Source organism: Artibeus jamaicensis, unplaced genomic scaffold, assembly GCF_021234435.1.
Source record: "Artibeus jamaicensis isolate MK-2021 breed Jamaican fruit bat unplaced genomic scaffold, CSHL_Jam_final contig_787, whole genome shotgun sequence".
Taxonomy (NCBI): domain Eukaryota; kingdom Metazoa; phylum Chordata; class Mammalia; order Chiroptera; family Phyllostomidae; genus Artibeus; species Artibeus jamaicensis.
The window spans coordinates 6108282-6134570 of NW_026521972.1; the positions used below are offsets into that span (position 1 = coordinate 6108282).

General features: G+C 37.7%; 2 protein-coding genes across 8 annotated transcripts in view; one reads left to right on the forward strand and one right to left on the reverse strand.

The window, feature by feature from the left end:
• The window catches only part of RUNDC3B (RUN domain containing 3B), a 141502-nt gene extending 123795 nt beyond the window's left edge, over window positions 1–17707 (forward strand). For 3 of the 6 annotated variants that reach the window (XM_037129273.2, XM_037129274.2, XM_053672812.1), the window contains 2 exons: window positions 6280–6401; window positions 15265–17707. In XM_037129273.2, coding sequence (XP_036985168.2) covers window positions 6280–6401; window positions 15265–15410 — 268 coding nt within the window. In that variant the 3' untranslated portion in view covers window positions 15411–17707. The remainder of the gene's footprint in view (window positions 1–6279; window positions 6402–15264) is intronic. The other 3 variants (XM_037129275.2, XM_053672813.1, XM_053672811.1) reach the window with 2 other exon arrangements.
• A 2161-nt stretch (window positions 17708–19868) lies between these two features.
• The window catches only part of SLC25A40 (solute carrier family 25 member 40), a 36864-nt gene continuing 30443 nt past the window's right edge, over window positions 19869–26289 (reverse strand). For both annotated transcript variants that reach the window (XM_037129271.2, XM_053672785.1), the window contains 3 exons: window positions 25289–25370; window positions 21311–21385; window positions 19869–20955 (listed from right to left, as the gene is read on the reverse strand). In XM_037129271.2, coding sequence (XP_036985166.2) covers window positions 20843–20955; window positions 21311–21385; window positions 25289–25370 — 270 coding nt within the window. In that variant the 3' untranslated portion in view covers window positions 19869–20842. The remainder of the gene's footprint in view (window positions 20956–21310; window positions 21386–25288; window positions 25371–26289) is intronic.

The window sequence follows — 26289 nt, forward strand, 5'->3', positions numbered from 1 at the left end:
CAACTTTTTCATGTAAAATTGGAGGCTTTGGATTTTTAGAACAAAGTAGTGCTCTCTAAATCATATTTGAGACAAATCATAGGTTTTCTTTCATCAGGATCCAGTTTTTGAACTCCTCAAACGTGTAAAACAAGCCAGAGTTCTTGCACTAACCTAATCACAGTCCCTCTGAATTTGATCAATATCTTAAGTTTAACAAACATTTATTGAGAACCTACAAATTATGGAGGAGGTAGCCCAAACAACTGTAATGAGAGACATTTGTTCTCTTGACAGTTTGGTGGAAGAAACTGACCGTATAATGAATCATTATGTTATAATTCCTGCTAAAAATATGGGGTGTGTACAATTATTTGTTTAGAAGCTCTGTAACTTCATTAGCCCAGTTAGGTTTGAGAAGAAAAACAGCCTGATGTCTGATTTAATGAATTTTGTAGACTTGTCAGCATTTCTTTTTAAAAAGAACTTATTTTAAATTACAGTTGACATAAAATATTATATTTGTTTCAGGTATACAACATAGCCATTAACCATTTATATCATTTATGAGGGGATTCCCCCTGGTGAGTCCAGTACTCACCTGGAACCATATACGGTTATTATAATATTATTGGCTATATTCTCTGTGCTGTACTTTAAATCCTCACAACAGTTTTTATAACTGGCAATTTGTACTTGTGTAGATTTTATTTATTTATTTTTAGAGAGAGAGGAAGGGAGGAAGAAAGGGAGAGAAACATCAGTGTGTGGTTGCCTTTTACATGTCCCCTACTGGGGACCCCGCCTGCAACCCAGACATGTGCCCTGACTGAGAACCGAACTGGTGACCTTTAGGTTTGCAGGCTGACACTCAGTCCACTGAGCCACACCAGCCAGGGAGCAATTTGTACTTCTTATTCCCTTCACCTTTCTCACTAAGTCTCCCAACCCTCCCATCTGTCAACCATCAATTTGTTCTCTGTATCGATGAGTGAGTTTGTTTTGCTTGTTCACTTATGTTGTTTTTGTTTTGGATTCCACATATAATTGAAATCATATGGTAATTGTCTTTCTTCGTTTACTTACTTCACTTAGTATAATACCTTCTAGGTCCACCCATGCTCTAAAAATGGCAATATTTCATTTTTATGGCCAATGGAATATTATAAATAATATTCCATTGTATATATGGGGTGGGCAAAAGTAGGTTTACAGTTGTTCATATAAAAATGATACAATAATTAATAAATAATAATAGAAGTATAAACTTTGTGTTTGCATACTCACAACTGTAAGCCTGCCTTTGCACACCCCTGTACGTACCACATCTTTTTCCATTTGTTTCTTTTTGTTGTTGCTTTTTATTTTAATTGTTGTTCAAGTGCAGTTTTCTGCCTTTTACTTACAATGAGCCCCTGGGTAACGTGGCTGTGTTGTCACCTATACATGGAAGGACCGCTGTCACAACAGATGTTAAATTTATGTTCATTTACTATACATTTTACAAAACTGTAAAAACATCATTTTTGATTTATCTCTTGATTATTTAGACCTGGTAAGAGTAGTTATACTGGATTTTATATATTTTATTTCAAACACAGGAATATCATGGTAAAAAATTTGAAAGCATTTTAGGCTTACTGTAGAAACCCAACAATAAGTAAAGTACATTCTCTTAACACACATGTAAAGTAATTGATTAGTTTGTTCCTAGTAAGTTCTATTTTAGTGTTTTTCTTTATCCCTAGCTGGTGTGGCTCAGTGGATTGAGCACCCACCTGCACACCAAAAGGTTGCTGGTTCAATTCCCAATCAGGGCACATGCCTGGGTTGCGGGCCAGTGTGCGAGAGGCAACCAATCAATCGACGTTTCTCTCACACATCAATGTTTCTTTTCTCTGTGTTTCTCCCTCCCTTCCTCTCTCGCTAAAACACACATAGATAAATTCTTTAAAATATTTTTTCCTTGTATGCAAAGTCTTGGCCACGTGAGCTTGTTAGATACTGGCTATATAATCTTGTTAGGTTATTGTCTAAACCACTTATTTTCATCCCAAATGATCAAATTCATTGTCATCATGTTTATATTTCCTACTTGAGCTTTTTTAGTCTTCTAAACTTGTTGCTTCCCAATTTGGCTACCTTTCACAAAATTATTGAGAATTATGAGCTTTTGTATGCTTTTTATGATCTCTTTAGGCTAATTTTTCTTAATGCTCTCTAGTGAATAGATATCATCACTTCAGATGTATTAGATATTCACCTTCCCATGTGTGTCTTTCTACTATTTTTGAAGTAGGACCCTCTAAAGCACTGAGGCTACAAAAATCTTTCATAGTTTGTAAGTCTTGCGCTAACCTTAAGGCTTCCTTGCATCCTCCCCCTGGTTTCATTCGAGTCAGAGTATATAGATTTTCTGCTATAGCAGATCCTTCTTTTATTCCTTAAACATATTTCTATGAAAATCAAACCAAGAGTAAAAAAGGGTAGTATATTTCTGTTTTCATGCACACTCATGTGCATCTGTGTATACCGTGTGTGTGTATGTCTCCTGTGCATCACACTCTCTGCTGCCCAGCGACTACCAGGCATTGTCAGTGGTTCATCAGTACATCTACAGGGCAAGTAAGTGACGTAGAGTGCCCATATCATTTCTTCTGATCACTGACATAAAGTGTAATATTGTGGAAAAATTTACTAGGAAGTGAATTCAAGCCTATTGCTCAATTTTCTTTTTTAATTTGCTGCTATTTAGTTCCCAATTCTGTATATTGAAATTAATATTTGAGTGATTTAAAAATGTTTAGTTAGCTCTGGCTGGTGTAGCTCAGTGGATTGAGCACGGGCCTGCGAAACAGACAATCACAGTTCAATTCCCAGTCAGGGCACATGCTTGGGTTGCAGGCCGGTTCCCTGCAGGCCAGTTCCCAGCAGGGGACACACAAAGGGCAACCATACACTGATGTTTCTCTCCCTCTCTCCTTCCCTTCCCCTCTAAAGATAAATAAATAAAATCTTTAAAAAAATGTTTAGTTATATATTGAAGGCAGTGGAATTGATTATGTCCCAAATGCTCATGACGTATAATTCTTATAAATATAATTTAAATTATATTTAACAATGTAATGCCATAGATTAAACTCTCAACTTTTATGTAGTCATAATACATGACTCTTACACAGGTCCCTATCTTGGTTAAGTAAGCTATTACTGTTTTTAAAATCCTAATCTGAGAAATAGTAATAGACTGTTAATTGGTTTGATGTGTCTGGTGGGTTACATTGAAATCTTACAGCGTGGTGTTACTGAGCCTAGAAATCCAAGATAGGATGTAGTGGTGACCTTTTAAAGAGAGAACTCCCACAAATGTAGTTTTATTCCATGACAAAAACAGCTTTGTCAGATGGAGCTGCCAGTTGCATTGGGGACCAGGTCAGAATGTGGAAACCGAACTCATTCTTTGTCATCAGCGAAAGAAGCCGAACTAGACCTTTCCCAGGTGGTGGCTCTGTAGTCACTTTCATGCAAGGAAGATATTATATGGTACTGTTCTTAACATCTTATGAATAAGGGGCTTAATTTCTGCTTAGAATTTTTATTATTGCTGCAGAACGTGATTGTCTAGCAAATTCTGTACCTGTGTTCATTGGCATTTGGTTAAGTAAAGCCTGTAACTCAGGGATTGTTCATGAAGTGTGGCAAACTAAAGGGTAGGAAGCTTCCCGTATCGCTTTGGATTTGGAAGCGTGATGTTCTGAAAGACTGTCAGCAGGTCGCACAGAAAGCTCCCTGTGCACTGCCTTAGCAGAGGCTCTTCACAGGCTCCCTCCCTCCAGTGGGTGCCAGTCCTGGGAACTGCTGTAAGTGTGTGCTCAGGAACTCTCCGTTTTTACACTATTCACACGAATTCTAAATCTTTGTTACTTCCGGGTATTTTTGTGGATAAATATTTCTATATATTAATTTTTTAATTTAGTAATATTGACAAGTTTCCTGTGATGAAAAAGTAGTGTCAGAAACTCATCTTAACCCATTCAGTTTTAAAGGAAAGCCTCCTACCTATTAGGTGCAGAAAAATAATTTGGAAAAGAAACTTATTTATAACTTGCTCTATTAAATCTCTGTGTTCCTGCTTTGCACCATAGTGAAGTAAATAAGATTTTAATGGAAATCAAGTGGACTTTTTAGGGATTTGATTTAAATAATAGACAGTATAGTGTACATTAGGGGTCCCCGACTTCTGGGCCACAGACTGGTACCGGTCCAGGTTTGTTAGGAACCGGGCCGCACAACAGGAGGTGAGCTTGAATGCAATGCGTTTAAGTCATCCTGAAACCATCCTCCCAACCCCGAGTCCCCTCCCCCATCTGTGCAAAAAATGTTTTCCACGAAACCAGCCCCTGGTACCCAAAACGCTGGGGACAGCATGTTTACATGGCCTATCTCAGCAAAGAAGGCTGTTTTTTATGAATAGGTGTTTTTTTGTTTTTTATTTTTGTGTCTTTTAACCTATAGCTTCTAATGAAATAGGAAGGAGACAGCAGAGTATTTAAGGACAGAATTAGACCCAGGCTACCAGGTTCAAATCTGATCTCTTCGTACCCCAGTTTCTTCTGTTACAAAGTGGGATAGTAATAATTCCAACCTTCTAGAGGAGTTGTGAGGATTAAATAATATATAAAAATATGTAGAACAGTGCCTAGCATTTGTTAAGCACTGTATCAATATTGGGTATTGTTTTTTAAAATTACATGTGGTGTACTCATGTGCCAATTGTCAGAAGTTTTCTACAATAGAACTTCCCATTACTTCAAAATATAATGAAGAATTTTTTCTTTATTTTTACTGTTTGCATTATTACAGATGGCCCCATTATCCTCCCTTTACCCATGTCCCCCTTGCCCTTGCCCCTGCCCCCCTTCCCTCAGGCCATCGCTACACCACTGTCTGTGTCTGTGAGTCATGTGTCTACGTTCTTCGGCTCATCCCTCCACTGTCTTTCATACAGTTCCCCTCACCCTCTCCCCTCCAACACCTGTCCGTCTTTCTATGTATCTGTACCACTCTTTCCATTTCGTTTGTCAGTTTACTTTATATTATCGACCTTTGAAAAGTCATCATGTTATAAAGTGAGAATTGTACTGGCATTGTAAGCTGGAAGTTATTCTGTCACCTCATCCTTCCACTCATTTCTTAGGGGAAAAACAGACACCCATTGTATATATCCCCCTGTACTTATTATACATACATTTGATAAATTTGTAAGTCTACTCCTGTGAATGGGAATGATGACTATGTATAACATCATTTAAATTATATATCATTCCTATAACATTATCATGGAATATATAACATTTCAGGGAAATTAGATGAGGTTTGAGTACCTTGGGAAGTAGATGTTGAACCTAAAAAAAATGTTCATTTCTTTGGATTATTTATATTTGGAAATAATAATGAATTGTGTTCTCTTACTTTAAACATCAGAAACATCAAAGCTGCATGTATCTTTGAGTTGGCCTCATCCTGAAAAACAAACATGAGTGCAGTCCTCTGTCTTCGTCCTGTTACCCTTCACAGCAGCTTTGATATGACTTACTGCTTCTTTATTTTTAAGTCACTTTTGGTACCTTGGTTACTGAGTATTCGGAAGTTTCATAATAAACCTTCATCAACTTTCTGTTTATAACTGAGTGTTTCCTTTATTATAATTTATTTCTAATTAATTTTAATAGAAAATGGGTTCACACTTGCAAATAGATGAGGGAAGGAGGTTAATGATACTGATGGTATATTAACACAGAGGTATTTTATTACCCAACACTTTTAAGCTTTAAATTATAGGAATTTATAATAATTTATTACTATATAATAATCATCAATAAAAATATCAAGGCACTGAAGAATTCTGAAATGCCTAGAAGATACTAAATCATTATTAAGTTATGTCAATTTTGTTTCTGCACTAAGAGTAATCTGTAGATTTTTCTGCTCCTTTGACAATTGATGATAACCAGAAGTCCCCATTTATTAGCTAGCTGGATAATAAAAAATTGGTGGGGTTTAAATTTGTTCAAAAAACCGTTTTCCATTTTTTAGTGGATTAACAGATAGACCTCCAGAAAGGGTAGAGGAAAAGTATAATGGAGATCATATTGCAGTCATAATAAAGGCCAAGTTTAGGGGGAAAATGGGGAGAAAATAACCAGAAATTCAATAAATTGAAGATAACCAATAAGGAATGTCTCTAGAAATTATTTTTGTGAGAATAAATTCAAGTAGCATTTTACCCTTGTTTTACAGAAAAAGTTATCAAAGTCTTGACCAGTTATCAGCTGAAGTTAGCCTTTCTCAAACTTCACTGGATCCGGGTCAGTCCCAGGAAGGAGATGGGAAACCAGACACGTTAAATTCAGTCAGTGAAGGTAAGGGGAAAGATGGGTTCAACGATCACTCTTTCCTACACTGTCTGTACTTCGGTTGCAGAGGGTTGCTGAAGAATAACACTGATATTCCTGTGAAGTATGCTGAGAATTCAGCTGCCATCAAGATTAAAAATGGTCTGCTCTTGTTTTTTTCTTTTCTCATGTGTTTGTGGCTAAATGTCTTGTAATTTTTACCTTAATTTCATCACTTCCTGTGTACTCTGCTCTAGCTGCTCTGATTTGGCCTTTGAGTCTCTGCCACTTACCGAACTGGTTCATCAAGGTGACTAACCACTGTCAGAGTGCAAAAGTCAGTTCTGTCTTCAGGCTGTTAGGACTTCAGCTTTTGATGTAACTGACCACTTCTTCATTTTTGAGTCACTTTGGTACTTTGTTTACCAACTATTCTTAAAAACATGGGGAAGAAACATAAAGGAGTTTTAATTTTTTCCGTTACCGCTTTCAGCTGTGTTCCAGCAACCCCCTTTCTGCCGGGCTACATCTCCCTGAACGCATCTTGGTCCAGTTCCGTAACTCTTCAGGACACTTTGAGTGATCACATTTTAGTTTCTAAGACTCAACCTATTCATTTTGAAACTTCAATAGCTTAGTTGTTTCAAAGTTCTTTTTTTTCCTACCGCGAGCATAGGCTACAGTGTGAATATAGACAGTCCATCATTGGACAAGTGGCACTGGTATAATATGTATTATACCAGCTGGCAGCATTATACATTGCCCAGAATTGGATGTGCTGTACTTTTATACAAGTAGCACTGCAGTAGGTGTGCACCAGCATGACCACGCACAGGTAATACTGTGTGCTAGGACATTATGACAGCTACAGCATTGCCAGGCAATAGGAGCTCTTTTTTCAGCTCCATGTAATCTTACGGGACCAGTACTGTCTGGTATTAACTCTACCGTCCTTAGGCGGTGCATGGCCACCAAGACAATCACCACGAATTCCAGAACATCACCCTCACCCAGCAAAGGGCCCCCGAACACATTAACAGTCAATCCCAACTTCTTCTCACCCCAGCCCTTGGCAGCTACTAATCTGTCCTTTTAAATTTGTCTTCTCTAGACACTCATATAATGAAAACCTACAATACAGCCTTTTTTGTCTGGCTTCTTCGACCTAGCAGAATGGTCTCACAGCTCAGCCTCATTGCAGCATGTATCACTGCTTCATTCTCTTTTGTGCCTGAGTAGTATTCTTGTATACAGGTGTCTCACACTTTGTTTATACATTCATTAGCTGGGTGTTTGGGTTTTTCCACTTTGGGACTATTATGATAATGCTGCTATGAACATTCATTACAAGTTTTCATGTGAACATACAGATTTTTTTCCTTGGGTTTATAATTATGAATTGGATTGGTTCAACCATTTGAGAAACTGCCAGGCCATTTTTCAAAGTGACGTACCATTTTACAATCCCACCAGCAATGTATAAGGGTTTCGGTTTCCCCACACCCTCGTTGACACTTGTTATCTTTTTATATTTGAGTGAATGGAAAGTGGAATTTCATGGTTTTGATTTGCATTGCCCCTAATGAGTAATAATGTTGAGCATGTTTTCATGTGCTTATTGGCAATTTTTATATCATCTGGAGAAATGTTTGTTGAAATCTTTTGACCATTTAAAAATTACATTGTTTGCCTTTTTATGGTTGAGTTGTAATAGTTCTTTATGTATATTCTGGATAGTAGAACCTTATCAGATCTGTGATTTGCAAATATTTCCTCCCATTCTGAGGGATGTCTTTTTCACTTTCTTGCTAGTGTTCTTCGACTCAGTTTTTTATTTTGACAGAGTCTTGCTTATCTAGTTAATCTTTGGGTTGCTTGTGTTTTTGGTATCATGTATAAGAAACCATTGCCCAGTCTAAGGTCATGCAGATGTAAAAGAAAACATTTAAGAGTTTTATAGCTTTAGATCTTACATTTAAGTCTTTGATCCATATTCCATTTATTTTTGGTATATGGTGTGAGCTAAGTGGACAACCTCATTCTTTTGCATTTGGATGTCGAGTTGACCCTGGGCCACTTCTCAAAAGCACTGTTCTTTCCCCCTCACTGAATGGTCCTAGCGCTCTTGTTGTATTACATGACCCACACATGAGTGGGTTTATTTCTGCGTTCTTCATTGTACTCCCTCAGTCTCTGTGTCTCTGCTAAAGCCGCGTTACCTTCACTCCAGTGCCGCACTGTTTTCATTGCTGCAGCTTTGCATTAAGTTTTGAAATCAGGATGAGTGAGTCCTACAACTTTGTTCTTTTAAAATTTTTTTGCTGTTCAGAGTCCTTTTCATTTCCATATGAGTTTTAAAATCAGCTTGTCATTTCTGAAAAAATGATGGGTAATTAAGATGGAAAATTTTGCCATCTTCACAATACTGTCTTCCAATCTGGGGAAAGACAGGAAGTTTTCTCATTCATTTCAACATTACATTTCTTTCCACAGTATTTTGTGGGGGGTTTTTTGCATTTGTTCTAAAGGTTTTTTAAAAAATATATATACTGTGGACTTCCACCAAGATGGAGGCATAGGTGGAGAAACTGTGCTTTCTCACACAACCAAGTTTAGAGACAACATAATATTAGCAACAGAAAACACAGCCAGAACACAGAAAATTGAACTTTTTGGAAGTCTGATAACAATGAATTCTTCAGCCTGACCGGTAAGAGGGGCGAAACCAGCAGCTGCTGGAGCGGGGTTGCACAGGAAAACTCGGTCAGACGGACTCAGGCACACAGAACCCAGGTGCAGGGTTGGACCTAGTAAGCGACTCAGCGAGCGACCACAGGAAACAGCGAGGGAGCAGGGCTGTGGGTTGACTGTGGTTGCGCTTTCGTGCGCAGACAGACAAGCAAGGGAGTGGGTGATGAGACTACAGGACTGAGCAGGCCCCACGGCGAGGGGCAGCAGAGGACACAGCCATTTCCCCGCTCAGACCCCGCCTCCACATACAGTGTCATAACCCAGTGACCTGAGTGGCCCCGCCCTGGTGAACCACCTAAGGTTCTGCTCCTCACCCAGCAGTGAGAAACAGTAGAGGGGGTCGCCATTTCCCTGCTCTGACCAGGCACCCACATGTATCTACACAACCGAGTGACCTGAGAGTTCACGGCTCCGCTACTCATACTTAATGGGTGTGAACAGACCAAAAATGGCTCAAGAAGATCTCAAAGCTCCAGAGCCTATAAATCTAAGCATTGAAGAAATAGCAAACTATCAGACACACAGTTTAAAACACTGGTGATCAGGATCCTCACAGAACTGGTTGATTATAGCCACAAATTAGACAAATATATGAAGGTGAAACTAATTGAAATGAATGGAATTGCACAGGAAACCAATAGCGATGCAAAGGAAACTGGGACTCAGATCAATGGAGTGGACCAGAAGAAAGCAAATAATGGCCAAACAGAAAAGAGTGAAGAAGCAAGATTTCAAAAAGATGAGGAGAGTCTTAGGATCCTCCAGGACATCTTTAAACGCTCCAAAATCTGAATTATAGGGGTACCAGAAGGGGGAAAGGAACAGCCACCAGTGGAAAACTTATTTGAACAAATAATAAAGGAGAATTTCCCCAATCTGGCAAAGGAAATAGACTTCCAGGAAATCCAGGAAGCTCAGAGAGTCCCAAAGAAGTTGGACCCAAGGAGGAATACACCAAGGCACATCATCATTCCATTAGCCAAGATTAAAATGAAGAAGAGAATCCTAGAAGCAGCAAGAGATAAGGGGATAGTCACCTACAAAGGAGTTCCCATCAGACTGTCAGCTGATTTCTCAAAAGAGACCTTACAGGCAAGAAGGGGCTGGAAAGAAGTATTCCAAATCATGAAATCCAAAGACCTACATCCAAGATTGCTCTATCCAGCAAAGCTTTCATTTAGAATGGAAGGGCAGATAAAGAGCTTCTCAGATAAGGTCAAGTTCAAGGAATTCATCATCACAAGCCCTTATTATATGAAATGTTAAAGGGACTTACCTAAGAAAAAGAAGGTAAAAAAGATGAACAGTGAAAGGACAGCAAACTCACAGTTATTAAGAACCACACCTAAAACAAAAGCAAACTAAGAGGACAGCTAGATCAGGAGCAGAACCATAGAAATGAAGATCTCAAGGAGGGTTAGCAACAGGGGAGGGGCAGGAGGAGGAGGAGAAGGGGAGAGAAGGTACAGAAAATAAGTAGCATAGACAGTAGGTAGAAAATAGATGGGGGGGCAAGAATAGTATGGGAAATATAGAATCGAAAGAACTTGAGACACATGGTCATAAACTAAAGGGGGGGGTAATGGTGGGGACGGGGGATAGGGTGGAGGGAAATAAGGGGGGGATAGAATAACTGTGATGGCATAATCAATAAAAAATAAATTTAACAAAAAAAATATATAGTATTGATTATGCCATTAAAGTTGTTCTATTTCCCCCACCATTCCTCCCCCCTTTAGTTTATGTCCATGTGTCTCAAGTTCTTTAGATTCTATGTTTCCCCTACTATTCTTGCCTTCCCCCCTGTCTATTTTTTACCTACCGTCTATGCTACTTGTTTTCTGTACCTTCTCCCCCCTTCTCCTCCTCCCACTCCCCTGTTGCTAACCCTCCATGTGATCTTCATTTCTATGGTTTCACTCCTGATCTAGCTGTCCTCTTAGTTTGCTTTTGGTTAGGTGTGGTTGTTAATAACTGTGAGTTTGCTGTCCTTTCACTGTTCATCTTTTTTCTCTTCTTTTTCTTAGGTAAGTCCCTTTAACATTTTATATAATAAGGGCTTGGTGATGATGAACTCCTTGAATTCGATCTTATCTGAGAAGCACTTTATCTGTCCTTCCATTCTAAATGAAAGCCTTGCTGGATACAGCAATCTTGGTTGTAGGTCTTTGGATTTCATGAGTTGGAATACTTCTTTCCAGCCCCTTCTTGCCTGTAAGGTCTCTTTTGAGAAATCAGCTGACAGTCTGATGGGAACTCCTTTGTAGGTGACTGTCCCCTTATCTCTTGCTGCTTCTAGGATTCTCTCCTTCAATTTAATCTTGGCTAATGTAATGACGATGTGCTTTGGCGTGTTCCTTCTTGGGTTCAACTTCTTTGGGACTCTCTGAGCTTCCTGGATTTCCTGGAAGTCTATTTCCTTTGCCAGATTGGGGAAGTTCTCTTTTATTTGTTTAAATAAGATTTCCACTGGTGGCTCTTTCTCTTCCCCTTCTGGTACCCCTATAATTCAGATGTTGGATCGTTTAAAGATGTCCTGGAGGTTCCTTAGCCTCTCCTCATTTTTTTGAATTCTTGTTTCTTCATATTTTTCTGTTTGGTCATTTTTTTCTTCCTTCTGGTCCACTCCCTTGATTTGAGTTTCCTTCCCATCACTATTGCTTTCCTGTGCATTTCCCTTCATTTCAATTAGTTTAGCCTTCATATGTTCGTCTAATTTGTGGCTAAAATCAACCAGTTCTGTGAGCATCCTGATCACCAGTGTTTTGAACTGTGCATCTGATAGGTTGGCAATTTCTTGTTCGCTTAGATTTATGGGGTCTGGGGCTCTGAGTTCTTCTTGAGCCATGTTTTGGTCTGTTCGCACCTGTTACATATGAGGAGCGGAGCCTTAAGTGTTCACCAGGGTAGGGTCACCCAGGTCGCTGGGTTGTGATGCTGTATGTGGGGGTGGGGTCAGAGAGGGACAGTAGTGGTCCCCTCTGCTGCTTCCCGCTGCTGGGGCCTGTGTGATCTCACTGCTAGCTCCTTTGCTGGTTTATCTGCCCGTGAATGTGTAACTGAGATCAGCCTGCCGCCCTCAGTGGGTCTGCCTGCTGCTACTCCACACTTGGGATCCATCCTCAGCTGCCTGCATGCCTGGGTCGGTCCGGTGGATCTTTCCTGCCCCACCCGCTCTGCTGCTGGCTCTGCCCCTCTTACTGGTTTGGCTGAAGGGTTTTTTGTTGTTGGACTTCAGTGTAGTTCAATTTTCTGTGGTTTGCCTGCGTTTTTGTAGCTAAACTAAATATAAGAAAAAAGGAAGAAACATCAATATGTCCTTTTGCTCCCAACCCCCACCAGCCAGGGCACTTTGTTGTTTTTAAACTTTGTTGTGTGAGAAGGTACAGTGTTTCCACCTATGCCTCCATCTTGGCAGAAGTCCCCCTCCACTGTATTTTGTAGCTGTCAGTGTATACCTCTTGTGCTTCTTTGGTAAAATTTGTTTCTAAGTATTTGATTTTTTATTGTAAATGAATTGCTTTCTGATTCTTTTCTGATTGCTTCTTTTAGACTTTAAGCATAGACTTTAAAATTAACTTTACTCTTTTGTATCTCTAGTAAGGAAAATAAAAGTGAATTCACGAACATGAACTTCATGTTCAGAGTACACCTCATCTGAATCATCTTCGAATCAAAACTGTCAGTGACTGTGCATCTAACACCCTCCTCTGGGCCGACAGCGCGCCATTTCCTGAAACACTACTTGTACAGTTGTAGTCATAGGATTTTATTTTAAGTTCCCAACAAATATCCTGCACATTTTTATGCAGATATCTTCCTATTTGACTAACTTATAGTTTCATCATCTTCTTCAGTTAAATCAAGTGCTTCTGGACATTAAACAGCTTCTCTTCAAAGGTCACAGGAATCCCACAACAAATTGATGATTGCCTTATCAACAGAAATCCTACATGATGCATGAATCAGTCATTCCAACTGATTGCTTCAGAATTGCTTTTTTCTGTTCTGTGGAATTTCTTCTGTCTTCCCTTATAAGCTTGGCATGAGATGAGCAGTCCTTTTGCTGATGTCGCCAAGCTTCATTACTTGGAGGGATTTTCCCTTGCTTAGTGTTTTTCCCTCCACAGGCAGTTTGCCTTGTTTTATAAAAAAGTATGAGTTGCAGTAATTCCTGTAATGAATGTTTGCTTCAGTAACATGAAATTTACAACCTATTTTCCAATGCTTTTCTATGAACAAGCAGCTATGATGTTTAAGAGCAAGTTATACAGTAATACTTTTGAAGGCTTTAAAGCAGCATATAAACAAACACAGGTTACAATTAAGGTGATGCCAGTGTGGATACCTGTCACGGTGTTCACGCAAACACGTGCAAAACAAGTATGTCACCACCCACAACTTCAACACACCTTGTTTCCAGTAGTTTGAAATTTTAGTGCACAGAATGATGACCATTAGTTTTCTTGGCCATTGTTCACAAGAAGATAACACAGTCCTTACACAGCCGCTTAATATAACATTTTGCCTCTGTTTATGGCTTCGATAGTAGCTAAGAAATTTCTCTGGGCATTCCTTAAAATTAGGATTCATACGTACTGCCTGCTTCCTCACTGACCTCTTTCCCCTCCCCCAGCGTCTCCTCCATAGGAGTTGGTGCTCTCACCGTTCACTTACTGGTCCTCAGAGCCGCTGGGTCACCCGTGGCTCCTCCCAACAACAGTTTGCCTTCACCAAGTCCTACAGGGTTAACTTTCTAAACGTTTTTTACACATATTTGATTCTCCATAATCCTTTCTACTGCTAACTGGGTCCAGGCAACTGCCATAGTCTTCTTTCTGGTTTCCCTACATGCATTTTATTTCCCTCAAAATCATGCTTCATAAAGCCCTCAAGTATTTAAAATACAATTTAACCATGAAATTCCCTTATGTAAAAGGCTTCAGTGGATCCCTAGTAGATGAATAGGACCAAGAATGTAGTCTCTGAATTCAGAATGCACAAATATATTATTGTGATTACATCAAGATAAATTCCTTAACATAAACTCTAAAGTGTCCTATGGCTTTTAGCTATTTCTCTAGTCCAGGGACTTTTCAGTTGGTGTACCACAAGAATTTTTAAAACATGCGATACCTGACTATTTAGTCAGGGGCACTGACCTCTTCTCCCTTAGATTGTCAAATAAAAAATGACAACGGCCAACACATAGCTGTCCAGTGTGAATGAATCAAAATTATACCTATTTTTTTGTCAGAATGGCAAAAAAAAATTTTTTTTTTGGTGCACTGCAGAATTTCAGTGATTAGTTTCTGTGTGCCCTGAGGTGAAAATGGCTGGAAACCGCTGCTCTTGTGTCATTTCTGGCTCGCAGCCCCTGCACCGCCTTCCCTGATCCTCCCTCCGTGTCTCTGCTCACGCTGGCCCCCCGCACTGCCTCCTCTGTCTCTGCCTCCTTGGGTGTGCTTGTCCCTGGGGTTCACTTCATGGGTCACTTTCTCCCTGAAACTTCTCTGATTGCCCCAACCCTTCCCATTTGGTTTGGGTACCTTCCTCTGAGTCTCCATAATGCCCTTGACCTACTGTTATCCCTACACTTACTGAATTTTATGTTTTTTTGTGTGTGTCTCTGTGGGTACAAATTCCCTATGGGCAACAAGTGATTCTTAAATTTACCTTTTTTTAAATCACAGTGCCTGGCACACAGAGGACACCGAGTGTCCTCTTAATGACATTTGCAGCAGCATCTGAAGACTTGTAGAGTCCAGTCTCCATACCAGTACATTTAAAACAAAACTGGTTTTCCTTGGTATAAAACAAAAATCAATTTTCTGCTCCTAATGACTGATTTTTTTCTGCTAGGAACTGCCACTCTGTTATATGAGGTGGAAATTCTGTTAACCTTGCCAAGTTCTTTCCCCCATGGCAATAAATTACTTTAAAAGTATTAGTAACTCAGATTTTAGCATACTTGTTATTTTTTGTTTATGTATATTCATTCATGTATTAGTGTCTGTTGCTGTAACAATATTCAAGAATATACAGTATTTTGTAACGTATGATGTTTTTCATGGTTTTAAGTCCTTATTGGTATCATCCTTCAAAGACAATTAAATATTTATTTTATCCTAATTTCCAGGTAAAGAAGATACTCCCTCATTACTTGGTCTCTGTGGGTCCCTAACATCAGTGGCAAGTTACAAATCTCTAACTAGCCTAAAATCTAATGACTATCTTGCAAGTCCTACAACAGAGATGACAAGTCCAGGCCTAACTCCATCCTGAGGAATTTTATGTAAAAGCCAAAAGATTTTATGTTGCCAGTGTTCTATTTACACAAGTGTGACTGCTGGGAAAACCTTTGGATTTTATATTGTTCTGGTACAAGTCTGGGATGCCGTGGTGTAGAGAGTTCAACCCACTCCATGCTGAGTGAAAAAAAGACGGTCCGGCCATTTCTCATTTTAAAGTTCTTGTATTTGTCACTGAGGAAGTTTCAAATGACATTCAAAGATTGTCTAAATTAATAATCCTTTAAATTGTACATATTTATTATTCAGTTGATTTTCATATAATTTAACGTATCATAATTGCTAGAGACTGAGTTCAAGGTTTTATTCCAGAGACTTAAGCTACATATTTTCTTTCCTCTTTATTCAGTGATTGAAAAACTTCTAAAAATGACTTAGTCATTTTATTTTTCATTAATTTCTTCTAAGATTGTAATGTTTAAAAGCCTTGTTTCTAAAATAAGGAGAATGTTTTCAGCTGCAGTCTGACAGTGGCTTATTCAGTTTTTCTTTAAGTTATTATCATTTGGTTATCAATGTTAACATTCCACTTAACATTTTATAAATTTTGTAGGAATGTGCGATAGGCAGTTACTAAATTTGTTAGTGTCACAGGGAAAGTACTTTACAATATTTTAGGCCATTTAGGTAAAATGAATACATTTTTTATTCTTTGTCTCCCCCAAATTTTCTTAACAGGTTGTCAATCAAACACGATCAAATATGCCTCAAAAATTAAACGTTAAAGTGTAACAGATGGTGAAAAAGTATTTGATCAGCAAAAATTCGAGGTTCAGTGAAGTGTGAGCTGCTTCTGCATCAGGACGGGCAGGGTGCCGCGTGGTGTCTGGCCCCCGTGTTCCTTCCGCCCCTGCTTTGCGGCCATGAGCTATGTCTTGTGACGCTTACAGCTCTTGTCATTGATCAGGCCGCAGTTTCATGTTAAAGTTGATGTTGAAAACCCCTGCACTTCTACAGGCAAAACATAGTTTCCTTTTTAAAAAAAGCTATGAGCTGTATTTTAAACATTTTTGCAATTTTTTGAACTATACATTTTGTCCTGAAAAATTCCACCATATTGGAAGAGAAAATGTATTATTTTCTAAAGTAATATGAGGAAAACCACGATCAGTTGTGCCAAAGAAGTTTTATACATTGTTTACATGAAGAGGCTACAATACTTCTTGGGACTTAATACATGCTATATTTTTGTTTCTTAATAAAACATTATATTCAAACTTAGTAGCTTTGACATATAGGAATAATGTTCCTCCTAAAGCAATTTATTTTCTTTGAGAGGAGGCAAGAAGTGCGAACTTATCACATGCATTCTTTGTATTAGAAATGTAGGAGTGTGGCGGTTCTCTACCATCTTTGGAGCTTTACTCTCATAATTTGGAATTTAATATAGTAAATAATAACAAAGCTAGTCTTGTATGTAAAACAGTTCAAACAGCGTCATTTCAGGGACAAAGGAGGCCTGAAACCCCTTTTAAAAAGTTATCTTAGTTGTTCCAGAACTACTCAGAGCTTTTATTACTTTAGCTTAAGACTTTAGTATTGTACTTACAGAAATGCAAATATTCTTGAGAAATGGTACCTTTAATCTCTTAATTCTGTATATGTTATTGTCAGTGAGGTGTTCAAAGCAATTTTTACCCTGCATGGGGGGTAGAATGTATAAAATGAGGACAGTGGAAATCTTGGGAGGAGGAATGAGAATGGTTTGGGAGGGGAACCTCAACACTTTCAGGCTGGCCTTAAGCACTTCTGCTGCTTTCCTAACAACTCTCAGAATGTTTAAACGCTTTCTCATCCATGGTCGACTCTCAACTTGACACTTTCCTTCCATAATTTAAAAAAATCATTGTTAAATTTTTCCATACTTTTTTTATAACACAGAGAGTTAATTCAGGATTCCATAATTAATAACATTTTTCAGATTTGTCTAATGTATACTGTAACCTGTGCATCTTAATGTGCTGCTAAACGCAGATCTAAACATGACACCTGACGATCATGACTTTCCCTCCTTTCTTGGAGCTCCTGGTGTACAATCCATCTGCTAATGTGAATTCCGGTTTCTACAGAGTTCATTTCATACTAGTTAGAGATGGTTAGTGTGTGCATGAGGAAACAACTTAAGTCTCAATCTTTAGTTTTAGGTGATAGTGTTTATTTACAAACCCTCCCCAACATAGAATGCTGAATTACATGCTAATATTTCTATGTGTATTTTGTTGCCTTGATGTATTATCCTTGCTGCATGTATATTAAACATTTTGTACTATGCATTAGTGGTCTTATTTTATCCTTGATGAAAAGTTACTTGATTCAGGTTGCACACTGAACTAAGAAATACGATAAATGTGTATTACTCAATGCCTAAAATACTAATATGAAGATGGTTTTGGAGAAATCCTTATTTCAACTCAGATAAAATAAAATACATTTTATTTTTTAAAAAACATGACACGCCTTCGAATACTCAGCAGCTCTTTCGGCGGCCCTCTGCAGCAGCGGCCCTGGCAGCATCACCGACTGGAGCATGTAATGGCCACCGTCTGTTTTCTCACCTGTCAAAGGAAACATCACCGTATTCTCAGCACCTGTGTGACGGCATCAGGATGATGTCAGCATTAAGTGAACTCACACGTATCACTTTGTAAGAGGTGAGTGCCAGATGCAAGCTACTAATTAGGATTGACAGAAACTCTAAGTCAGTTTCTAAGTCATTCTTGATTTTCATACAAGTTTTCAGGTGGTTAAAAATATCTCAGATTTGCAACTTATGGAAATTCTTACCAAGTTCTATCATTAGGTAAAATCTCTGACTTTGATAAACCGATACACTGGATTACCTCTGAAATGTCACATGACTGCTCTGAAAAATCAGAGGCCTTATATTTTTTTAGCTAGTTCACTGGGCTCTTCCTTTAAGTAAAGCAGCTTCTATGTAGGTTCAGCTTTTGTTCTTTTTAACTGATAGGGAGGGGGAGATAAATTTATAATCAGTGTCATTAACCTTTTAAAAGCCTATTAAAGTCCAAACCAAACTTTTAGAATGTTTTTAAATAGGTCACCTTATTATAAATCACATTTTCCATACTGTCCATTATTTTGCTAAAACCAAATTTTCGCTACAGAACACTTGGCCTATCATGTGCATACAGTAATGTAGAAAGGCCTGGTGTCTTCTGTGTTGTGCTAATGCTATCCTATTTTCTTTTGTGAAAGATAAATGCTGCTGTTGCAAAAGACCAAAACCCTAACTCTGTAATTGCTAGAGTTGTACCTGTTTCTTTCTTGGTTCTTGTTTGGCACACAAGGCCTCTGACTACGTTCCTAATCTGACCTCCTGCCACATTGCTGTGTGGCACATACACCCTCTGCGCAAAGGGCTGGGACCCCATCCAGTTGCCTGCCCCAGGTATGTTTCATTTGCACCACTGTCCTAATCGTGGAGGCATTTCCTGCCCACTTCCTCTCTGTGCCCAGGGTGAGTGAAGAGCCCCTCAGCTTTCCCCTTAACCCCCTCACACACCTCAATCAATCATAGTTCTGAAACCTACTTGAGGCCAGTGACAGTTTCAGAACCATCTTATCTCCAGTGTTTTTCCTGCTGCCACCCCATGAAAGGGCCCAATAAGTGTTGAATGGCAGATTACATTTTGGGGAAAAGCTCAAAAGTGATAGGCGAAATTTTCTGACATCCCTGGAATTTGTGCCCTGGAACAAGGGAGGGAAGAATTTAAAGGAGGCATGTATGGTAATGCATAGTGAATAATTTTCCTAGAAATACAAGGAAAATTTATTTTTATATCTATTTGTTTAAAAAGTCAAATATGTATTATACAAAAAGTAGCAAACAGTACTAAGACCTTTCTTAAAATTTACACAAAGTAAGTATGTATGTTAGAAAATTTATCATTAATAAAATGAAACTATTTCCTTCAGAAACATTACCAAGAACACAATCTGTAGCCAAACTCTCGGTGGTTGCTACTTTTTTTAAAAAAGAAAAGTATTAATGATTATTTACTGAAGTAGAGAAAAGACTGAAGCGTTCCTTCATCCTTCCTCTCATCCAGATACAGTGCGTGTAGACGCGTGTTAGAAAATCTAGGAGATTAGACTCAGCTTATTTTAGTCATAAATAGCAACAATCTTCCACAAGTACAGTCAGTATTGGGGGTACAGCAGGAAATTTTCCTTCTGGTATTTATAAGCAGACATGTGACTGCTTTTTGAAGTACAGTCCTTAATTTCAATATTTCTGCCTTTTTCTACCAGTAAGTTATCAAAAAGAAGCAGTAATACCAGGGTAAGTTTAGTACTGTTAAATGGCAGCGTTCAAGATAAACGTTCACACACGTTATATGAAAATATTTAGCTAAAGACAGTGGTAATTTTAACATATTTTAATGAAAACTTAAAATCATAAATATTTCATGTTTTTATGGACATGTTACAAATTTAATGTAAATCAACAGGATAAGAACACAAAAGGTTACGTACAAATTCTATACACTTTATTTCTGATAAGACATTTAAGCTCTTTTCTACTATAATACAAATACATGAATTCTTCCATGAACACTAGAGATTTATCACCTAAATATATTACCTATTTTAGGGGCAAAAATGCTTCACATTTTCATGTGAAGCATTTCAATACACACAGACTTCAATAAAGTGCTTTTTCTTAGGAGTATATATGTCCTAAGACATTCAGACAAATATAAAAAGAGAATATAATTTCTTACAGTTATAACCTAAATTACTTAGGCATTAGCCTGTAGTGACCAAAAGCTATTTCTTCAAGAAAACTGCCGTCTGTTTAGTCTCTTGTTGTAGCATTCTAATGTTAGGTGTATATCATCAAAGGAAATTTTGGAAATATTCTGTGACTGATAGTGAATTAACAATATCAAATTTAATACAACAAGCAAATAGCGGAGTAACCTAGAGAGCTCCACAAACAGTGATACATGAATTACGGCATGGATGTGCCAAAGCATTATTGTTACTAGTCTAAATACAATGTTTTCCACTCTACACCCATATTTGACTTTGGTGAACATTTCATACAATCAGCAAAACCACTCCGTCTTGCAGAAATAATGGTAACCTTATTTCTTTAATATCTAACTCAGATTATTGCTTCCAGTATTAAGGAAAAGTTTTTCGTTTTATTATAAAAAGCTCTGTGGTTGTGGTTTCTGGAAAATCTCTCTCAATATTTCAAAAATTAGGATAACAAAACTAATTTTAAAATAAGGATTATGATGTAGAATCAAGGTAGAAACTCATCTCCATTATTGGCAGGAAAGATACAAAATCTTTGTAAGATAACATAAAGGCCCTGGCCTAAGAAGTCTCCACCTTACTATCTGGCCGTGGTTATTTCCAGTTGAAACAGCATCACTAGTATTGCTGTCTTTGAGCATTTTGTTTCTGGAAAAAATCCTTTCCAAATTCATATGTACTGATCATAATGGCACAAGCAGGAGCAATTTTAACTAAACGGGGAATTGTGCCTGCAAAGAGAATAGAAAAAAAAATCAGGACAAATTTTACCTTATTTCTAAAATTTTAAATTATTTGGTTTCATTCTGATGATCAAATTAAACGAGTGATACATCAAACATAGTGCCATAAACTGGTATCAAAGAACAAGACAAACTTAGTGCCGACCTCCGCACTTTAACTTCATGTTACTTTCTATAGAAATTTTAATTTAAAACATTTTTAAACTTAGAGAAAAGATGTTTAGGAGAAATCATAAATGTGAAATGTTTTCAATAGTTTCTGGCTGAAAAGTAAATTTAGGAAGGATACATTTAAAAGTAAAAGTAATTTGAGTCAATGATTTGGTAAAGCAAATATTTTTACCTGTAAATAATCCAGAAAACCCATTCCTAGCAACAATGTTCTTCATGATAGCCCAGGTTGACATGGGTGCAGAAACTAAATGTTAAAAAAAAATCATTATAAATTACCACTTAATTTCTAAGTGACCTTTGGGATTCAATAAAAGAAAAAAAATTAGAAAAGGCTTTAAGTTTAAAGGTGTGTAGGACTAGATATAATCAAAGAGGAATATAAAGAAGGCTTCTCCTGAACTGTTACCAATGTTCGTTTCTTAAGCTTGGTAGTGGATAGTGTTTATAGTTTTTCTACATCTTAAAAACTTTCATAATGAAAAAAAAATTAAAGATGTATAGAAATATCATGGGGTTCCCTAAGCCAAAGAGAAGTCCTGATAATCATTAAATTTTTATTGCACATATTAAAAAAGTTTTTTCCCTAGAAAGAGGTTCTGAAGAAAATAGCTCATTCTTCCTAGTGAGGTACTGCTTTATTAAACCTTTTCTGAATATCCCTGGCTGGTGTGGCTCCGTGGATTGAGCACTGGCCTGTGAACCAAACAGTTGCTGGTTTGATTCCCAGTCAGGGCACATGCCTGGGTTGCAGGGCCAGGTCCCCAGTAGGGGGCACACAAGAGGCAAGCTACATTGATGTTTCTCTCCCTCTCTTTTCCCCTCCCTTCCCTCTCTCTAAAAATAAATAAATAAAATCTTAAAAAACAAAATAAAACATTTCTGTATAGCTGTGCCAGTCTTGAAACAAATTAGATTAGTCCTGACTCCTCCACAGGGCAGATTTACCCTCTAAAACAGTAACATCTCATTACTTGCAACCACTCAAATAATTAGGACCTATAAAACATTAATTTATATTTTAAAAAGCCAGCAAAACTAGATTTAATTGATGTTCATGCATAAAGCTTATGGATGAGCAGTAAATACACAAATTCACTTATCTTAATTTTACACAGTGATCTAAGGAGGTAGTATAGCCCACAGACTACTAGATGCAATAACTAAAGAGGTCTGCATACTACTACCATGTGAACACTGAACCAGCTGACAGGCTGAAGATTTCAGTCTTTATTTGAGATGAACAAAAACACTCTGATATTTACCTCACTAGCTTCTGAGAACTGCATTACAAAACTCATGTACATTGTGAACTCTGGGTCATTAAAAAGATTAAATCACACATTATTAAGCATGCCTAAGAAAAAAGGGAAAGATGAGAGAGATATATGTCAAAAATGGCTTTTAGAATTTTGCCATTTAATGCAGTGGGCTTATTACTCTTGTGCTCTAGGGTTATATATATTGGCAAGTGTAGCTATATTTTATACATTTTAATTGCTGTATGGTATTACATTATATGGATTGTCACAATTTGGCCATTTCCCTGCCAGGCACATCTAGATGGTTTCTAACTTTTGGGGACTTGGAATCCTTCAGTGAATATCCTTGTCCGTGTGCAAAAGTTTCTCTAGGACCCATACCTGGGAGTGGAGCTGCTTATTCAAAATGTATTTCTTGATATTGCCAGATTATTTTCCAAAGCAGTTATTCCAAATTTATAGTCTCACCTGCAAAGGATGAAAATCCCCATTGCTCCACATCCTCCCCAACAATCCAGTGCCTATACGACGTTCTCCTACTGCTATTCTAGTTGGAATTTTCCTCATTAATATTAAGATAGAGCACTTTTGGAAGTTTATTAGCCAAGTGCAAACATTTTTAAATGATTTTAAAATTTCTGTGTAAGTATTTTAAGATATTGAGTATGTTCAGAGAAAAAGAAGTGTAACCTGTGGAAAACAGATCTCAGCCAGGTTTAAAAAGCTGAAACCAGAGGTTTAACTTTAAGAAATTAAATATAATGCCCCAGCTGGTGTGGCTCAGTGGATTGAGTGCCAGCCTGTAAACCAAAAGGCCACCGGTTTGATTCCCAGTCAGGGCACATGCCTGGGTTGTGGACTAGGTCCCCAGTAAGGGGCGTGCAAGAGGCAACCAATTGTTGTATCTCTTGCATATTGATGTTTCTCTCCCTCCTTCTCCCTCCTTTCTCATCTCTCTAAAAATTAATACAATCTTTAAAAAAAAATTAAATATAAATAATGTGTTTATAAGTGAAATAAAGGTTAGCTCTGTTATAGGATGTAGCAGCTATTAAACCCTAATGTGCCTCTCCACTAGATTACGAGCTCTTTGAGGACTTGATTACCTCCTCATTTGTCTGCGTACACCAGCATGGTGCCCAACCAAGTAGGCACTCAGTCTGTAGTCGACCACTTAATGGATGAAGGATGGGAGACATGTTCTCAGTGCATTGATACAGAGATTGTATTCTTCAGTGGAACTGACCATATATATATATTTTTTTGCTCAGAGATAAAGGATGTGGTATAGCTGAGCTATGGAATGGAGGAATCCATTTCCAATGGAGCTGATTTACTTTTTTTCATGGGGATAAATAACAAATAGAAACGAGAAAAAAATGGGCTTTTATCATTTGGATCAGAAGTGCAATTTGCAATAGAAACATATCTTGCTAAATATAAATGGTTCATAGCTGAAGCCGAGTAACAAGCAAAAGTGACCAACAATAATCATGGGAAATTAAGACCCAAGGCTTACTATTGAAGGTTTATCCTTTCTGGTTTAAATAGGGAAAGAAACATTAATTAGAAAAAAAAAGTGATAGATACGAGGTAAATTGAGTGAAAGAAGATGCCTCTTGGCTGCCAGTCGCAATGAGGATGTAGGGTCACCTAACCAACATTTTCAAAATATACAAGCTGGAGCTCCACCTTACGTCTATTAAGTAGGAGTCCACTGGGGGTGGTGCTCCGCTTTTGGTGTTGTGGGAAAAACACCCCAGGCAACTGCAATGATTATTCACCTCGGTAAGTGGATCTCTAAACTCAGTGTGCATGAGAATCTATGTCCAGAGATTCCCACCTTCTCCCCCATCGTCACTATGACTACCATCGCCACCTCACTACCTCACTGCCACAGTCATCAAACATTTATGACAAATTACATCAAAGACAATATTCCTACTACATTAAGTAGTTTACTTAACAATAAAAACAGGAATTCTGATGAGCTGGAAGGAAGATAAAATAATTTTGAACTATAAAGGGAGAAAAGACGATAGGGCTTAGGCAGCTAGAAAGCTCAAACCTAAACCAGGGGAACCCTGATAATAAATCTCTAAGGTTTTAGTTTGCTTCTATTAGAGGGGACTAGACTTTTGTAAGTCAAGAACAAAGTTGTCACTAGTATTCACCAGACTCATTTTCAGAGGTCTATAATCAATGTTTCTTTCAACATTAGAACACCCATTTTATTTTGTATGCAAATATTCTGATGGGTTAGAACAATTTATTTACATTATAATATGTTTACACATGGCATATATGATGCAATTTTGTAATGGGTAATTTCCAGTAGGTTTGCTACACTTTCTACAGATAATAAACATTAACAGAATGGATCTAGTGGACACAAGGAAGACCGTACACTCCTCGTGCACTTTTGTTCGAGAAGAAACTGTAGGTTATAAAGAAGTAAAAATAAATGGAATAACAGGATAACACATCAGAAGAAGGGAAGCTAAAAATAAATAGAAAAAATCAAATAAAATGTATATGCATACTATGGAACAAAACACAGAGAAAAAAGGTTTCCTAGTAATTTACTATCCTTCACCCTGATTTGTCCAGATCTATTTGAAAAACATACTTACATAATTTAATCTTCTACTTAGACCAGGTATAAGATTCAACTCATGGCAGGCAAAATAAATAGACTAAGATTTCTTAATTTTTTGTTTAGAGTATTTTTCCTGAGTATTCCATTCTAAGAGTATATTACTTTCCATTAAAGAGTAAAAGCAGAGGGAAAAATAATTCTCTCCCTATTCATATATTCTTAACTTAGTATCTGGAAAGAAAAACAAAAATTTTCATGACATCTTAAAAAAGTTTTAAATTAAACTTACTTTTATGACATTCATACATCCAAAGTTGTGTCTGCTTTTGTGTTTTTACCACATCAAATGGCAATGTCACAATAGCTGCAAACTATCAAAAAGAAAAATTGATTAATTTAAACCTGCCTTTAAAATTTCCTAAAATTACATTCTTTTAATTAGCACATTACTTAATAATTTATTGTTGTGTGTGGTGTAAGAAGATGGTCTAGCTTTATTTTTCTGCATCTGTCCAATTTTTCCAACACCATTTATTGAATAAACTTTAACTTGTTGTATGTGCTTGTTTCCTCTGCTGAATATTATCTGACTGTAAAGACGTAGGTTTATTGCTGGGCTCTTTATTCTGTTCCACTGACCTATGTGTCTGTTCTGATGCCAGTACCATGCTGTTTTCACGACTATGGCTTTATATACAGTTTATAGGTACTGTGATTCCTACGACTCTGTTCTTCTTTCTCTTCTTCTTGCTGTGGCTGATACATTGCTGGTGGTATTACAAATTGTTACACCTGTTATGGTAAACAGTATGAGGTCCCTCAAAAAATTAAAAATAGAATTACCATGTAATCAAGCCATTGCACTTCTGTGTACATACCTAAAGGAATTGAAAGCCAGGTCTTGAAGATATAGTCATGTGGGGGGAGGGCCAAAAAAACCCCAGAATTTATTCATAAAAAATTGTGTATTTATTCTCACACGTTTAAACTTCAGTCACCTTCAAAGTACTCTCAATTGGATGCAATACACCTATCAGAACATTTTTTCCTCTGCTCTAAAAAGTTTTTGAACTTGTCGATTTTGATGCCTTTTAGTGCTTCTGCCATTTTTTTTCCACCTCTTCCACATCAGCAAAATGTTTCCCTTTGAGGACTTTTTTCATCCAGGGGGAAAAAAAAATCTCTCAGGGCGAGATCAGGTGAATAGGGAGGGGTGGGTACAGGGGTCATGGTGTTTTTGGTTAAAAACTGCTGAACACTCAGTGTGGTGTGAGCAGGTGCACCCATAAG